We start from the raw sequence: 18686 nt of genomic DNA, 5'->3' as shown, positions 1-18686 counted from the left end.
GTTACGATGAAAATGAAATTGAATTAAGGTAATTTATTTAGATCTTGTAGTTTTAAAACTAGAAATGTCTGATAGTGCTAGATTTAGGAAAGAAATATAATAAATCATTCATTTTATTGTGGTCCATTGACAACCCTAGAACAATCCATCCATAAAGGTAAGCTGAGTATAAAAATTGAAATATTAGGTCCAAGACAATGAATCATTACCATAAAATCTGAAGTTTATTAAAACAAAACAGAAAAAAATGTTCACTTTTCAAAGGATTAAGGCAAATATTTTAAGTAACTCGGGCAACTCATATAAATGACGAATACTCCAATTACTGAAGAAAATCTAAGTTTCCTCAATTAATTACAAGTGTACAATTTTACTTACAAAGTTACTTTTAAATGTATTTATAATTAATATGTTTAGATGTAAACTAAAATGAAAATATTTAGTTTATATTATTTTCTCTTTAATACAGATTTGATCACCTATTAATCAAATTTAAGACCTCCATTAAACTAAGAAGTAATTTCTAGCTCTCCTTCTAATGCTTGAGCCATCCATAAAACGAATGAACTGAAAACTGATCAGAGTATACAACATGCACTTCAAAATAAAATAGAAATAAATAAGGATAAAAACATACATCATACATATTGCTCATAGACTACAACTAAATGCTTTTTGTTTCCTTTCAAGGTCATTTCTCTACTGATCAGAATGCCCAAAAGTGACAAGTAGTAATTAAATGTATTGTAAATTTGAATTAGCTATACATGCTTTTCTTCATTGGCTATGAGAAACATTATCGGAGAGTGGAAAAGGAGAATGGAATTACCAACAGATTCATCATTCAACACTTCACCCTTATTAAAAAATATTTAGAAAATTTCACAAACATACCCAATAATACACTGATCAAAGTGCAAATTGTTCTAATTACCTCTTCTAGTGATTTACAAGTTGCCCGTGTTTCTAGGATTACTCGAACATTCTCCTTAATTTTTCTTAGAGCAATCTCAAGTTGATTTGGAAGAGGTAAACTAGGGTCTGGCATTGATCCTGTAGCCTCTTCAAACTATTAAGATACAACATTAAAAAAAAGCAGTTGCAGCATTTAGAAGAACAATATTAATTTGTACAACTAGTGTGACAAAACATGGTTAAACACCACTTATACTGGAAATATAAAAAACATCAATTAAAATTCCATCTGACTTTAAAAAAGGTACATGTTACTGGATTAATACCTTTTGTGCTGCACTTAATATTTCATTTTGCTGACGGTCAAAAATGTCTAGTTGACGTTCCAGCTCAACTTCTCTTTGATCCCAGGCCATTTGCCTTTCTTCATGAAACTGAAAAGAGAAGGTTTTTTTTTCATACACAGACACAGACACTCACCTAGCATATAACAGGAACTTTTACATACATTTCTTATTTTTAATCCCAGAACAAACCCTTTGAGGTCACTATCATTCTTCTCCTTTTAGGAAGAAAAGGGAAGCAAACTCAGAGAGGGGAAGTAACTTGCCTACGATCACAGAAATAGGCATATGTGGAGTCAGACTGTCAGTCCATCCATGTACCCATCCAGAACATATTTAATGACATGCACCATGTGCCAAGAATTATTCTAGGCAATAAAAACAAAGCAATGAACAAAACTAAATCCTTTTCACCATGGAACATATATACTAGTGCGGGGTAAACAGTAAATAAATGACTAAATATGTAATATGTCAGAGGGTGATGAGTGCTATAGAGAAAAATGAAGCTAGATAATCCCCACTTGGGGAATCCTGATGGTAGGATTTACCTGTATGTAGTATACAAGTAAGCAATACACTTGGTGGCTAATGAAGGTCTGTCTCTGTGGTAAGTAAGACATTTGAGCTAAGACGTGAAGGCAGTGTGAGCATAAATACAGGTTATCTCAGTATTAGTTATTTGCCTCCTTAACTCTCAGAGAAGGAATAACAAAATTTCTAAGACAAGCAATCATGTGCTTAGTGAGTTTCATCTGCCTCCAAAGCCCATGGACTTCATGCTGCACCGAGCTGCCATCTCCTGGTCCATCAGTGACAGCCAGTAGTAACTTGTAACTGGAAGAAGGCAAATAACTAATAATGAAATAAAAATTATTCCTTTTAAGTTTAATACTACTATTACAACATAGCTATGCAATTTTAGAATGCTTTGGAAAATAGGAAACAATATTTTAAACACAATAATAATGGGAAATATATTCACTAAGGAGAATAACATAGTTATCTTTAACTATGATGTTCTTACGTTTTAAATCTTAGCAACAAAACACCAAAATAAATATTAAATGAAACCTTGTTCTGCTGTACAATTTCTTCCTCTAGACTGCTGATTGTATAGTCATATTCAGAAATTATATTATTCAAATATTTTATTTCTTCTTTATCCTTGACTAATTGTCGATTTAGTTTAAGCTCTTGAAGACGAAGTTCTTCTATTTTCATATGCCAATTGATTACCTAAAGATTTATAAATTACATATACAAATGTAAATACTACATATATAATATATATCTGTATCGATTAAAATGATTTAAATTGAAATTAATGGATACTCTATAATAAAGAAATGAAACTGTCCTTAATTGAGCCACATGGCAGTTTATTTAGAAATTTCATAGACTTTTCTAAGAGTATGTGGTAGCTTAGCATAAAACATTCTTATGTTGGAATGGAGATGACTAAAATTCACTTTCATTTATTTATTTACTTTCATCTATTTACTGGGTACTTACATAAATATGTAACTTTTCCACTTAACTCTGACCAAATGAGGGCAAAATTAAATCATACTAAAAAATAACTGTGGGCCTATTACTTATAAATAATTTTGAACAGATTATGAAGGGTAATCTTATTATGAAGGGTGGAATTCAACTGATAACTATTATAATGTTTATGAATAATTATAATTAGTATTTAATAAATATATACAGTATTTAAAATTTTTTGATATTACACAATCTAAGCATTTCTACTAAAATTATTGCTTAGAAAAATATTTTTATTTTTATAAATAGGCATACAAATCATCAATACTCCTAATTTCAAGAATCTAAATTAATAAATTATAATTGGAATTTTTATTGCATATTAAGTATTTTTCATATAGGCACATGTTAAAAACTTTAAATTATTACATAACTCTTTTGGAAATATTGAATTTAAACAATGTTTTACCTTCTGGGCTCCCCTGGCGTCCTTTAAAGTGCTTATTAACTCTTCCAGCCCCTTTAATTTTAATTCCATTTCCATGGCTTTGTTCTCCATATTTCTATGTTCTTGCTGAGAATTTTTCATTTCTTGCATTATCTTAAGTTTGTCATTTTGTAACTGAATCATTGTTTTAGAGAACTTCTCCTGTTGTGCCAAGGGTAAGGCTCCACTGAACTGTCGTCGTAGAGACTGAATTGTTTGGCGCAGATGTTTTGCTCTGTTTCTCCCCTCGGAACGGGTGTAACAGAGAGCCTGTTCTTTCTCATCAAGTTTCTGCTCTAAGCGCAAATTATAGGCCTCTACCTTCTGCAGTTTGAATGTGATTGACTCCAACTTACCAAGCGCAGTAGCTTCGCTCACTTGAAGAGAGACAATGTGTTGGTGCAACTTGGCAATCAGCGACTTTTCATCAGACTGTGCCTAATATAAACATATATTTGTGGTAAGTTTCAAGTTTTTCCAGTGAAACATCATGGATTTAAAATCACAACTTACTAAATAAAATTTTAAAGTGTGGTACTTGAGAGACTACAAGAATCTAGCCTTGCTTTAATATAAATTATCAAAAATTTATAAAAGAAAGAATCAGAATCAAACATTTTAAATCCAAATCTGGCATCTAATTAATTAACAGTTGCAATACCACTGTTTTTTTTTTTTTTAACTCCCATATGTTAAAAACAATTCTGGTATTAGACTGGTGTGGACATTTTTTTTGTGTGTGATGTGTGAAAAGCTACATATAAATACAAGAGAAATACTGTTATGAGAGATTTGGTATTTCCCCTCCCTAACTTTAACTTTGATGAGCAGCCAGCACAATGCATTTTGTGGGCATTTAAATGCTTTTTCTGTGTTATGAAATTTCATGGCATTTCAAATTAAGGAGTACTTAACGGTATTTCAAATTAAAAAGTTTTTCAAATCAGGTTATACAATCAGTAAGAACAGGAGCTTCTATTTGATATATCCTCTGACTGAAGGTATAAAATCACTCCAATATCAAATGTACATTCAGGAAAAAGGAACAAATCTGAGTAGAAGAGCCAACACCGTACACACCTGGTAGTCTGACAGTTGCATTCTGATGGACTCTACTTCCTTTTCCCTGGATTGCTGTTGTGCATTCAAAATGTCGACTTGCCTTTTGGCAATATCAGAAATCTCTCTCAGTCTACAAAGTGATAAGATATTTCCTGAATGATTAAGTTACATTCTCTAAGTAAATATCAGAATTTCAAATTTCTAGACCTTTGGAAAAGCCATTAGTTTCCAATATCTCTTCTCTGTATGAAATACCAAAGTCAAGTTTTCTAAACTGTTTTCATGAAACATAATTCTATGAGAGGTTACCAAGTGGTCTGAAAAAAAACCTCCATTTCCAACATCCTTCCCCCTTGAAAATCATAATTCATAATATCATATTAAATGTTGAGAAGGTCTAAAGTAAAATGTTATCTAAAATTGGACATGTACAGCATCTTCTAATGTATATGGCCAAAGACCACCCCCATACTTTTTTTCATAAGACACTAATTATCATAGTTTGGCATAGCTAGATTAAGATAGTAAGTAGGTTTATAACTTAAGAAGTTATAAAAGAAATTTAAAGTTCCTAGGTTCTCTATGTAGATGTATGCTTTTATTTCTTATTTTAATTTACAAGTTATCAAAAATGTGAAGAAGAAAGATTATACATTTAAACTAGAATTCCAAAAAAAAGGGAGAGCTTGATGGTAAGTTATCAAATTTCTTATATGACTACTGTGATAAGTTTACACAGGTGAAGTAAAATGCATTTTACTTCTGAGCTGGAATAATTTTAGTTCAGTGTGACAGATGAGTCAGATTTCCTCATATTGATGAAAAACTCATCACCAGTAATCAAAAAACTACCCAAGAGCAAAACCCCTGGGCCAGATAGATTTACCACAGAATTTTATCAGACATACAGAGAAGACATAATACCCACTCTCCTTAAAGTTTTCAAAAAATAGAAGAGGAGGGAATACTTCCAAACTCATTCTATGATGCCAGCATGACTCTACTACCAAAACCAGGCAAAGACCCCACCAAAAAAGAAAATTAAAGACCAATATCCCTGATGAACATAGATGCAAAAATACTCAAAAAATATTAGCAAACTGAATTAAAAAACCCATCAAGAGGATCATACACTATGACCAAATGGGATTCAACTCAGGGATGAAAGGATGGTACAACATTTGAAAATCCACGAACATCATCAACCACATCAACAAAAAGAAGGACAAAAACCACATGAACATCTCCATGGATGCTGAAAAAGCATTCGACAAAATTCAACATCCATTCATGATAAAAATTCTCATCGAAATGGGTATAGAGGGCAAGTACCTCAACACAATAAAGGCCATATATGACAAACCCACAGCTAACATCATACTTAACAGTGAAAAGCTGAAAGCTTTTCCTCTTAAGATCGGGAAGAAGACAAGGATGTCCACTCTCCCCACTGTTATTCAACATAGTACTGGAGGTCCTAGCCATGGCAATCAGACAAAACAAAGAAATACAAGGAATCCAGATTGGTAAAGAAGGAGTCAAACTGTCACTATTTGCAGATGATATGACATTGTATATAAAAAACCCTAAAGACTCCACTCCAAAACTACTAGAACAGATATCTGAATTCAGCAGTTGCAGGATACAAAATTAATACACAGAAATCTGTTGCTTTCCTATACACTAATGATGAACTAGTAGAAAGAGAAATCAGGAAAACAATTCCATTCACAATAGCATCAAAAAGAATAAAATACCTAGGAATAAACCTAACCAAGGATGTGAAAGACCTATACCCTAAAACCTACAAGACACTCTTAAGAGAAATTAAAGAGGACACTAACAAATGGAAACTCATCCCATGCTCCTGGCTAGGAAGAATTAGTATTGTCAAAATGGCCATCCTGCCTAAAGCAATCTACAGATTCAATGCAATCCCTATCAAAATACCAACAACATTCTTCAACGAACTGGAACAAATAGTTTTAAAATTCATATGGAACCACAAAAGACCCCAAATAGCCAAAGCAATCCTGAGAAGGAAGAATAAAGTTGTGGGGATCTTGTTTCCCAACTTCAAGCTCTACTACAAAGCCACAGTAATCAAGACAATTTGGTACTGGCACAAGAACAGACCCACAGACCAGTGGAACAGAATAGAGAGTCTGGATATTAACCCAAACATATATGGTCAATAAATATACAATAAAGGAGCCATGAACATACAATGGGGAAATGACAGCCTCTACAACAGCTGGTGTTGGCACAGCTGGACAGCTACGTTTAAGAGAATGAAACTAGATCACTGTCTAACCCCATACACAAAAATAAATTGGAAATGGATCAAAGACCTGAATGTAAGTCATGAAACCATAAAACTCTTAGAAAAAAATATAAGCAAAAATCTCTTGGACATAAACATGAGCAATTTCTTCATGAACATATCTCTCCAGGCAAGGGAAACAAAAGCAAAAATGTACAAGTGGGACTATATCAAGCTGAAAAGCTTCTGTACGGCAAAGGACACCACCAATAGAACAAAAAGGCATCCTACAGTATGGGAGAATATACTCATAAAGGGTTGACATCCAAAATATATGAAGAGCTCATGTACCTCCACAAACAAAAAGCAAATAGTCTAATTAAAAATGGGCAGAGGAGCTGAACAGACAGTTCTCCAAAGAAGATATTCAGATGGCCAACAGACACATGAAAAGATGCTCCACATCGCTAGTCATCAGAGAAATGCAAATTAAAACCACAATGAGATATCACCTCACACCAGTAAGGATTGCCACAATCCAAAAGACAAACAACAACAAATGTTGGCGAAGTTGTGGAGAAAGGGGAACCCTCCTACACTGCTGGTGGGAATGTAAACTAGTCTAACCATTGTGGAAAGCAGTATGGAGGTTCCTCAAAAAGCTCAAAATAGAAATACCATTTGACCCAGGAATTCCACTACGAGGAATTTACCCTAAGAATGCAGCAGCCCAGTTTGAAAAAGACAGATGCACCCCTATGTTTACTGCTGCACTATTTACAATAGCCAAGAAATGGAAGCAACCTAAGTGTCTATCAGTAGATGAATGGATAAAGAAGATGTGGTACATATACACAATGGAGTATTATTCAGCCATAAGAAGAAAACAAATCCTACCATTTGCAACAACATGGATGGAGCTAGAGGGTATTATGCTCAGTGAAATAAGCCAGGCGGAGAAAGACAAGTACCAAATGATTTCACTCATATGTGGAGTGTAAGAAAAAGAAAAAACTGAAGGAACAAAACAGCAGCAGAATCACAGAACCCAAGAATGGACTAAAAGTTACCAAAGGAAAAGGGACTGGGGAGGATGGGTGGGAAGGGAGGGATAAGGGGGGAAAACAAGAAAGCGGGCATTATGATTAGCATGTATAATGTGTGGGGGCACGGGGAGGGCTGTGCAACACAGAGAAGACAAGTAGTGATTCTACAGCATCTTACTATGCTGATGGACAGTGACTGTAATGGGGTTTGTGGAGGGGACTTGGTGATGGGGGGAGTCTAGTAAACATAATGTTCCTCATGTAATTGTAGATCAATGATACCAAAAAAAAAAAAACTCATCACCAGTTAGGTAAGTTTTAATTAAAATATAATAGAATGAGTGTATTTACAAATTAGTTTACTTCAAAAGATGAGGTCCAGGAAGTGAGAGGAAGGATAAAAAAAAGAAAGGAGCCCTTTATATTGTAAAAAAAAGTCTCTAACTTTCTGGGTAAACTATAAAACCATTTTTACTAGTTATCTGTGCTTGACGGATCAACTCAGGCCTCCTCATACTTTTCTACTGTAGTAACACATAATTACAAAGGAGAGTTAAGAACATGGCATCTACCTGGCACACAGTATTTACATATATTTTGTAAATAATAAGCTGATAAACTGTTTCAACATGAAAATGAAAATAACAATATTACTTCAGGATTATTAAGTATAACTGTATAAGTTAATATACTTAATACCTAGCACAGTACATAGTACATTCCTAATAAATGTCAACTGAATCAAAATCTGAACTTGTTTTTATAGCAACCTTATGAAACAGGCAGAGGCAACACTATTACTGCTTTAATGACGTAAAGAAACTTAAGTTTGAATAAATTAAACAGCCACCACCTTTCCGTTCAAAAATAATTAGTATGTTGAAGAACTAGACCTCATAGGGTCTTGATTCCAAGTTCAGTTTCTTCTGCAATACTATTCCTGGACTCCAAAAATGTGACATCTTGAGAAATAATTTCCTTAATTTATACCTGTTAAAATTAATCTTAATATTATTTAACCCTGTTCCTATAAAAACAAACCAGTTATTAATTTCTACTAAGAATATTACATCTATACCACTGGAATTAGGTTTCTTAAAGATAAATTAGAGGAGACACATCTAATCAAGTGACTAGAAAGTTTGCATGCACTTACTTTGACACTTCAACTTTTAATTCCATCTCATTCTTCTCTAATTCTAGAATTCGTTGCCTATCAGCATCACTTACTGTCTTGCTCACACTCTCAGCTAATTCATCTCTTAACGTCTGTTCCACCTTCTGTGCTTCCAAATTGATTTTGGTAAGCTAAGAAAGAGTAACAAAAAATGTTCAGAAACATCAGTTTTGGGCAAGATTTCCCTTTCAATTTAGCTTTTGGTATAACACAGTCTTCTTTCCTTTGTGCTAGTCCAGATACTTAAGTGGGTGTGAAGTATAAGAATAGACTGAAGAGGGTAATGAGAGAATCAGGAAGAAATTATGAGAACTCTGTTTATATGCCAAACCACCAAAGTCATTTATATTAGGCAATACATAATCTAATAATATCTGAATCTTGGATATTATTAATTTGCTTGTATTACAGTAAACACATTATATTTTACTTCAATTATATCATCTATAAATAAATCTAAATGAGAAAATAAAATCTTACTGATATCTATTTAGAGACTCAAAATAAAATGAAATATATATTTTGAAAAATATACTAATTCTAAAGGTGCTACTTCATTATAAATTGTTGAATATTTTCAAACTATATTTATTGCCATCTGGTTTAATAATTTGGACCATATATTACACTATAAAGTCCCTGAGAGCAGAGACAACTATTTCATTTTCTGCTATAACCCAAGCCCCTGTATAGTAATAGACACTCAATATACATTTGTTAAATGAATGGATGGTAGTGGAAGGCAATTATATTATTAAGCAAATAATATCTTTTTGTACATTATATCTAATAATGAAATGCTGATGAGAAATAACTCATTTCACAGAAACATGTGCTTTCATTTAAAATATTTCAGATTTAAAAACACATCTTTTATGTATCCACTACAAGAAACACAAGCATTTATAAATATGCTACTCCAGAGATGAAAACAAACCTACTACAATAATACAATGTCTATCATGCTAATTCTTTACTCTATAATTACATGATAAAAATTGTGGTATCAAACCTCAGCAAATTTGGTTTCCAATTCAAAATTACGTTCTTCCATTTGCTTTAATGAAGTCCTCACATGTTCGTACATTTTTTGAGAATGTTCAGCCCGTTGCCTTTCATTTAATTCCTTCATCTCAAGCATAGTGATTTTTTTTGAAATAGACACAATTTCGCTGTTGGTTATTGATTTCTTTGCCTTATCCATGTTAGATTCATTACCTACATGTAACAATACTTTGTTATCAAAGTTATATCCCAGACACTTTAGACATTGCATATATGGAGGTAATTTGATCCCAATGGAAAAAAGATGAGCCTTTTGAAGTATGACAGACCTGGCCTGCAGTCTTAGCTCTGTTACTGCCTGCCTGCATACTACCTATCCCATTCAATCTCTGCAGAACTTACACTCTTCATCAATCAAATGGTAATAAAAATTATTCCTCTTAGTATTATTGAAACAACAAGGTAAAAGATATAGTGTAGAAGGTATCATATGTGGGTAACTAAAAGGGTAAATAAATATTTTGTTAGCTGAAAGGATATAAACTGTATAAGGAGCAATACAGAGAAGGGTGATACAAGTGCAAAGACTTTATTTTTAAAGTCACACAGAGGAAGCTGAAAAATAAAATCTAATGCCATATGATTTAGAGGTTTCACCAAATCTTCTTTAACCATCAGTACTATGTGGCCTTTGTATATATCTAATATCAAATATTTTAAATTCTTTTATTAGTTACTACACCTTGATCTTTTTTTTTTCTTTTCATTAAGGTATATATTCCTATGAAGGTTTCACAAGAAAAACAATTTGGTTGCTACATTCACCCATATTATCGAGTCCCCCACCATACCCCACTGCAGGCACTGCCCATCAGTGTAGTAAGATGACACAGAGTCACTACTTATCTTCTCTGTGTTACACTGTCTTCCCTGTGATCCAACCCCCACACCATTACTACACCCTAATCTTATAAGCAGAGTTGTATGGCTTGTCTTCAAACATAAAAGTCTGTGGTTAAATGAAAAGAGAATTAAAAACTCCTAATTTTCGATGAAAAGGCATTACATGGGATTGTCACTAGTTACTTAACCATTTTTTGTGAAGAAAGAGAAAACTAATACTTTTGCTTTGCATAACAGACATGACATGCTCGAGGGAAAAAACAAAATTTGTAGTGTTTTATATTTTAGGGAATCAATCATATGTTCAAGGGATGTCAATTATTTTAAGGACCTAAGCAGTGATTCACTCCACAGAGTCTCTGGGTAACACCAATAATGCCCCCTATTTTGCTAGCTTTACAAACTTGAGTTTAGTAACTGAGTTTACTCAAAGAACTATAAATGTTTTGGAATCAAACAAAAAACTGGGTATCTTCCTGTTTTAAGAAGTACATCATTTTGTTCTGTATGTATCTTTCCAGATACGATTTTAGAATAACTGATCTAATAATGAGCAGCAATGATTACTAAAAGAAGCTGAGATAGTAAACCAGTCCATTACGGAAGAGCAACTCATTCAGGCAACCATAATGAAAGAAAGAAAAATGCACTGAGTATAAATATATAAGGAACATAAAAGCCCTCCATTCTATTTTCTGCTAAACTCTGAGAATGAAGAGAGGCATGCCACAGGGGCTGCAGCAGACCAGCCATCTGTACGTCCTTGTGTTTGGCATGTTCTTAGAGGGTAGAGGACAACAGTCTGATACCAACCAATTCTTGGATGATAGAAGCTGGTAAGGTGACACTTTAAAGCAACAATATAAGGGCAACAGGAAATAAGAAAAGCTTTAAAACTTCACTGATATAAAGCCATGCACTGGAGAGATTAAGGGATTTGAAAATTAAGGAGTTTCCTTAGGGAATTCAACACTTACTAAAGAGAGTTGGGCTAATATGAACAGAGAACTTGCATGTAAAACTCTCTTTTACATCTTATTTTAAAATGGTATTATCTTTCATGTAGGAGCTACATGCAAGGCAATTCGCTTTTATCACTTAATGAATTGAAAATTGCATTTCTGATAGCAGCTTATTCTAGACTTCCCAATGTGAGGCCTCTCTAAACTACATGTCTCAGTTACCAGTCCAATAAAACAGCTCTATTTAGTAACAGAAACTTGAAAGCATTAGAACTCTAAGGTTGGGAAAACAGTAAAAACACCTTATCCAAAGCAGCAAATTTATTTGATGTTGGTCAATACAAATTCCTTTCAAATTTTTTTGATGTTCTATGATTATCTTTTAATTTAAAAATATCCAATGATATATTCCTAATTTTACTTTACATGTAAATAAAATAACTGAATACGATCATTAAAATATAGGTATTTCAAAGTTATCACCAGTCTTGATTATCAAATGGTTCAAAATAGCTAATGCTTACTTATAAATTTTTAGCATATAATTTCACGAGTAAATCTAATTTAATATATAACTGAGAACCAAACTTTGGTAGAGATTAGTATAAGATATTCATCAATTGCCTGACAAATTAAACTGTTAGGCAGAGTTTACTTTTATCAAAAACCTCATTTTCATCTTGCACATAAACTTTAAATGAAAAATATTCACTATTATATCTTAATTATTTTATATTATCAGAGTCATCATACTTACCTAACTTAGTTTCTTGTTCCCAGGCTTGCTCAATAGTGTGAAGTTTTTCCTTGGTAATCTCCAGTTCTTTGCTTATAGACTCCACTTGTTCTTTTAGAGATCCATTTTCACACTGAATAGAACAGAAACATCACCAAAAAAAACACACTGTGATTAAGACTAATACTGTAGAAGTGACATTGTCCTAACTTTATATATTATCTCCTAAAACTCACAAGATCGTTTTTGTTTGTTTCTTTACAAGATTAGAAGTTCCCCCACAGGTAAAACATATACATATGGATATACACACACACACATATAAAAAATATTATTTTAAAATAATCATCAAAATCTTTTGTATCCAATATGAGGCCCTAGACTTCTGAGTATTAGCTTCTGTCATGCTCTTCTTGGCCAAGCTGGAGTACTCACTCAGCTTCACAACCTTCCCAAACCAGTGCTCACTTTCCTCATTCACACAGATCGTGACTGCACATTCCTAGCATGCCATCCATGACAGGTTCTGCCTGTTCATAGTAAAAAGAAACAGACAAAATTCTGGCCTTTCCAAGTCCCACCGTTTGGTGTCTGTGGGTATGTAAATGCAACAGGAGTTGGGGAGGGTGTGGAAGGCAGCAGACAGTAAACAGGTGAGCAAACAAAATCATTAAAATAGTCAAGTTGGAAAGAAACAGAGTATGGACCCAGAGAATAAAAGGAGGTATATCTAGACAGCATGGTTAAAGAAGGTATTAAACACTTGAAAGGCGGCATTTAAGCTGAAACCTAAGGTATGAGAAGGAGCCAATCATGATGAGAAAGCAGTCATGGAAAGAGCTGATACACTGTAAACCCAGGTGCTCTTAAGCAGGAAAGCGTATGGAGTGTCATAGGGCTTGAGCATGTGAGCAGAAATGAGAGTGAAGAATGGCCGAAGATAAAGTTGGAGAGAGAACAGAGGCAATTCCAGGCAAGGCATTGTATGTCAAAATAAGGAACTGGCATTTAGTTTAATATAAAATAGGGGATTATTTAAATATTTCAAAGAAGACATTTTAAGCAATCATTCTGGGTGTAACGTGGAGAATAAATAAAGAAGTAAATAAAGAAATCAGCAATTAGTCAGGAAGATACTGTAAGGTCCAGGTGAGTGATGACCTGGTTTGGACTAGGGTCACAGCAGTGAAAGCAGAAAAGAGGACACACGTGAATTAATTACATTTATGAAGCAAAAATGACAGGCTAAAGAAATGACTAGGAAATAACTCCAATGGTAGCATATATTGATACAGGAACAATTATGAGAGAAATAGATATCAGGAGTTCATTTACATATGTTAAATTTGAGATGCCCTTGAAACATGAGTTGTAAAGTAGGTAATTCCATATAGTACTGAGAAATCAGACTGGACACATCAGTGTAGGAGTTGGCACATAAATAAAATATTTTAAAGCTTGTTTATTCTTTCTTCTAACAAATAAAATGTCTGCTATATGTCAGGTTTTCTAAGCTCTGGACTTCAGTGGTAAAGAAATCCTGTCCTAGAACTTAGTTGTTGGTGAAGTAGTTGGAAAACAAGCCAATGGGCAACACAGTACCAGGTAATAAGTATTGTGAAGAATAATAAAACAGGGTAATGAGATTCTTACAAAAGGGGATGTTACAATGAAAAGCAAGATAAGGAAGTAAACTGTGACTTTCTGGTAATGTGCACAATTACAACCCAGTTCTAGATAGAGTAAAAACACAGAAGGAAAACAAAAGAGGACTTAGAATGTTTTAAATATCTTTCTACCCTTTTTTCCTTTACTTTCAGACTCTGTCAAGAATAATTCTGGTCCTCCTCCAGATTCTGTTTTCTTCCCCAGTGCTAACAATGCCACTCACTTCTACCACTCTCATCTCTCATCTTTAATCATTCTCTCCCTATTAGCTCTGAATTTTCTTTCCCTCTCCCTTCCAACTTCACTGGTCTCTTTCATTAAAAAACAAAAACAAAAACAAAAACTGATAAAACAAATCCTCCTCGATTCTACCTCAACCTATATCTATTTCTCTTTCCTTCAACCATTACATTTCTAGTTTTTTTATTGCTTTATCACCCACTCAGTTTTGTATTTCCTTATAATGCACTCTATTTTTTATATTCTGAACTTGGATTTTCATCACCTTTATTCTCATGAAACTTTACTCTCAAGAGCACCAATGATTTCCTGATAACCTTTGCACCATGACTTTACACCTTTATCTCTCTCTGAGGCGTTTATTAACCATAATTCTGTGCCAAACCAGAGGTATTAAATACACAAAAATGAATGTAAATAGATTCCTGATATCAAGAAGCTTATATTCTGGTAGGGTAGGCAGACATATAAACACTTATAATATGATGTTATATAACTAGGTACAAAATTAAGGATGAATACAGACCCAAGAGAGTGACTTTGTTCTGTGAAGAAGGAGATGCTCCAGAGAAAAAAAAAAATGCCTGAACAAAGTATCAAAACCAGAAAAGAAACTCATTAAGCAAATGAACTGGAAGAGACGGAAGGGCTTTTTAAAAGACAAAGGAAAGAGTAGGTATAAAATAATACACTGAGGAAAAAAAATACTTGCAGAGAGATGGCAGTTCAGTTTCTTAAACAATAGTGTGAAACTTAAAAAGTGTCATAGAAGATGACATGACGCAAGTGAGGGATAATCACAAAAGAACTGGACTTTCATTCTTTAAGTGACAGACTTTAATAAGCAAGGGGGTGACAATGTTTAGAATGATCATTCTGGTGGTAGTAAGGATGTAATGTTGTAGATAGGGATATGAGTAATGGCTACTACAATAAAAGTAATAAAGAATGAAAGTAAGACATTGTTAATAGATATGTAGAGAAATACCTATTTAGAGATCTATTTAGAGACACAGAATTAAAACTGAAATGTGGGAAGGAGAGAAAGGCATACAAACACAAAATTTTTTAAATTCTAAGATGAAAAATATTCTTCAAGAAGATAAAGTTAAAAATTACTCATTGATGTTTTCTACAGGAGATTCCTTACTTAAGGATTTTCTAATGCTAGAGAGGAGAGGAAAAGGACATGAAAGATGGAAAAAAAGAAAATAAATTGTTACTATACCTGAATATTCAGAATATTCTATAAAAATTAACATAATCATCTCTTTAGCAAAAACAGTAAAAATTAAACTGACCATGATTATTTCTTTTTAGTATTAATAAATAATGATTCAGATAATTTTGTCATTGAAAGCTATTCAGAAACTATATGTCTATATGAAAGCTATATATGTTTTGCTTTACTGAATGTGTCCTTCTAAGAAAGTAAAAGTTTTTAAGCTAACAGTACTAGATCTCATTCCACTCCTATCAGAGGATTAAAAAGAGAGTAAGGCAAAAGACATAAACTCCTATTTCTGAAGATGAAGATGAACAAATCAGGAGCTTGTTTTGCCTACTGAGTGTAGGGAGGCCTAGTGGGTCACATTCACAGACCGAATGAGACTTAGGACACTCCATCCTGCTTTTCTGTATTTACAGTAAGAAAGGATGGAAATTTGCAGAGCTCATCCATGGTCCAGGAAGAGCCATTATCTTATTCACTCTCAGTCACATCCATCCCAAGCAACACTAATCAGCCAGAGACCATGAGAGAATAATTTACACTGCGATCAGAGCTAAGGGAAAGGGGTGGGTCCTTAATGATGCTTCCCCTTAGATTAAAATATCCTATCTGTTCCATGCTCTTTTTTTATTTTTAAGTGCCTGGGAAAGAGGTTTGAATGAGCAAAGTCATGTAAGTGGACCAAGGAGGATGACCTGGATGAAGTCATTCAGAAGTCACTGTGTACCTATAGGTTAAGTTATCATCAAAGCAGAATGGCTAATACCACAAGATTCAAGGATTACACAAACTTACCTGTAGGTGTTCCAAGTTACTTGCTCTTTGCACGAGCATATTATCTTTTTGTAAGATGTCCCTGTACTTTGCAGTTAGTTCATTGTATTGTTTATTGGCCAATTCTAGTTCAGTCAGAGGAGCACTATTATCTAGAACTTTTTGGAGAGCTGCGATCTTGAAAATGGCCATTTCCTATGTAAATAAGGATACACTGAGTTAAGCTGGTATTTCTTTCTTGTGAAGCACTAGCAATTTTTGAGGAGGCTAAGGTAATACAACTGGAAGCAAAACACAATTAAGAATCACTTAAAAACAGTATTTCTCATGTAATAAAAATATCACAATAATTATTTTCTTTCATATAAGAAACAGTGTTATTTGGCAATTTAAAATCATAATAAAAATAAAAATAAAGGGAATCCTTTTACAACTCCTGTCATAGTAAAATGAAATTCAGTTAATTTCAGAAAAACGTAATACACAGTGGCAAGAAAACATATTACTCAGAATGTATCTTTGGACGGCTTTTCTAAATTCTGTTAAGACTACAAAAAGAACTTGCCTTTAGACAGCTGAATGGCAAAATTAGCATTACCACAGGTAACCTTTATAGCTCAGCTATTATACAGATGGAGGGGTTAAATAAGAGGAAACTTTTTGTTTACATGAAGGAAACACTACTTAGGGACAAAAACCTCCCCATCACAGCGACCTGTACTAAATAATGTCAAAGGCTGTAAGTTACTTGGCTCATGTTCTACTCATCAGCTCCAGAGCTATATAAAAAGTCACTATTCAAATACACTGTATTAACGTCAAACAAAGTCTGAACTTTGAAGTTCTCTCCAAAGGAAACTGATGAATTAGTACAAGGAATAACCAAACTTACGAAGTGAGGAAGAAAGAATTTCTAACTCATCCATAAAGGAAAATATTTGTAATGGTGCTTTTAGATCTCATTTTGACAACTTTTCTTTCTAAGCAAGTATACGCTACTCTGCTTTACCCTTGGAATACAGTTTTCATTCATTAATGGTTGGGGGAGGGGTTTCCCATTCCTTAAAGATAATACATACACCCCTTTTTTGACTTTCCAATTGTTGCCAAAAACAATTCAGGTTCAACAATCTGGTTGAAGAAAACATTCTAATTCTTTTTTCCCCTGTATTTCACGCACTAGATATATTTGTAATAGTCCAAGAAAAGTATATTCTACAAAACCTACTGCAAAAATAAAAACAAGAATATTTCTAAGTCTCAAAATTTCCTTATTACATGTCCAAACAAAAAGAGTTCACTTTTAACAGGTTCCTTGTTACATCAGGTGTCAGCTCTAAGATCACACTAATGTTAGGTTATTAGTGTGACAATTTCACCCATTACTATCTTTAAAAAGGGATGGTAGGGAACCCAAGTTCATTTGGTTTTATTTTGAAATCTGTGTTTACATGATGCTATGCAAATTTAAACATGTAAACTGAACATGTACATGGTTAAAATAAACTAAGATTAGATGTAAAGTAAGGCGAAGAGTACACATGGCATGCACCTTTTTGTGTTTTTGTTAATATTTGCAAAAAGAAACATTAGAAAGAAAATTAGGTACCTACAGGGGTTTGGGCAGAACGGAGTGAAAGGCATAGGGACAGAAGATTTCTGTGACTGAACACATGCATATTTATATATTCAAATTCAATGAAAAAAGAAAACAAAAGCAAACCCTGAAATAGAAAACAAAAGCCTAACTATATATCGAACATATAGCATAACCACAAAAAGAGGAGGATTATTTCAAGTTACCTTAGAATATATTGCCTTAACTACACATCCTTAGTGAGAGATACTCTAAAGAATATAACAACTGTAAAGAAAGTGTAAACTAAATCTGGTAGCACCGCTGTTGTTAATACCAACACAAGACTGTCTTCAAACTAATGTGTGATATTGTAGGATAAAACAAATATTTAATGTTAATAATAGAGATTGCCATGTAAGAAAAGAGAAGTACAGGTATAAAATCAAAGATCAGTAGAAGATCCATACTGTTAACTTATACCATAGTATTAAATATGAATTGGAAATAACCTTATAAACTCATAGTTTAATATGTACATATTTCCCTAACTTGCCCACCACTGAAACCTTAAGAGCAATGACACCTAGTGACCAGTTTTTGGTATGGAAATGCCTTCTCTACCAAAAAGGACCAGGGCTTTTTAGAGAAATGGCTTATTTCAAGTCTGGGTAAGAGTATCTAAGGTAAGTCTTGGAGATCTTGTGCCAGAAAACAAACCAAGCTTTGAAACTTGGTTCAATGACTAATGGATTCTTGTCAAAAGGACACAGAGCCAGATTTAAAAGGCTCCCACTAGCTAAAGT

General features: G+C 33.5%; 1 protein-coding gene across 3 annotated transcripts in view; it reads right to left on the bottom strand.

The window, feature by feature from the left end:
• Nucleotides 1-18686, bottom strand: part of CEP290 (centrosomal protein 290) — an 84193-nt gene that overhangs the window by 32063 nt on the left and 33444 nt on the right. For all 3 annotated transcript variants that reach the window (XM_073213343.1, XM_073213345.1, XM_073213344.1), the window contains 9 exons: nucleotides 16326-16499; nucleotides 12413-12524; nucleotides 9798-10003; nucleotides 8765-8916; nucleotides 4318-4429; nucleotides 3220-3675; nucleotides 2334-2498; nucleotides 1242-1349; nucleotides 935-1069 (listed from right to left, as the gene is read on the bottom strand). In XM_073213343.1, coding sequence (XP_073069444.1) covers nucleotides 935-1069; nucleotides 1242-1349; nucleotides 2334-2498; nucleotides 3220-3675; nucleotides 4318-4429; nucleotides 8765-8916; nucleotides 9798-10003; nucleotides 12413-12524; nucleotides 16326-16499 — 1620 coding nt within the window. The remainder of the gene's footprint in view (nucleotides 1-934; nucleotides 1070-1241; nucleotides 1350-2333; nucleotides 2499-3219; nucleotides 3676-4317; nucleotides 4430-8764; nucleotides 8917-9797; nucleotides 10004-12412; nucleotides 12525-16325; nucleotides 16500-18686) is intronic.

This window comes from Manis javanica, chromosome 10, assembly GCF_040802235.1.
Source record: "Manis javanica isolate MJ-LG chromosome 10, MJ_LKY, whole genome shotgun sequence".
Lineage (NCBI taxonomy): Eukaryota > Metazoa > Chordata > Mammalia > Pholidota > Manidae > Manis > Manis javanica.
This window is presented reverse-complemented; position numbering and strand designations above follow the sequence as displayed.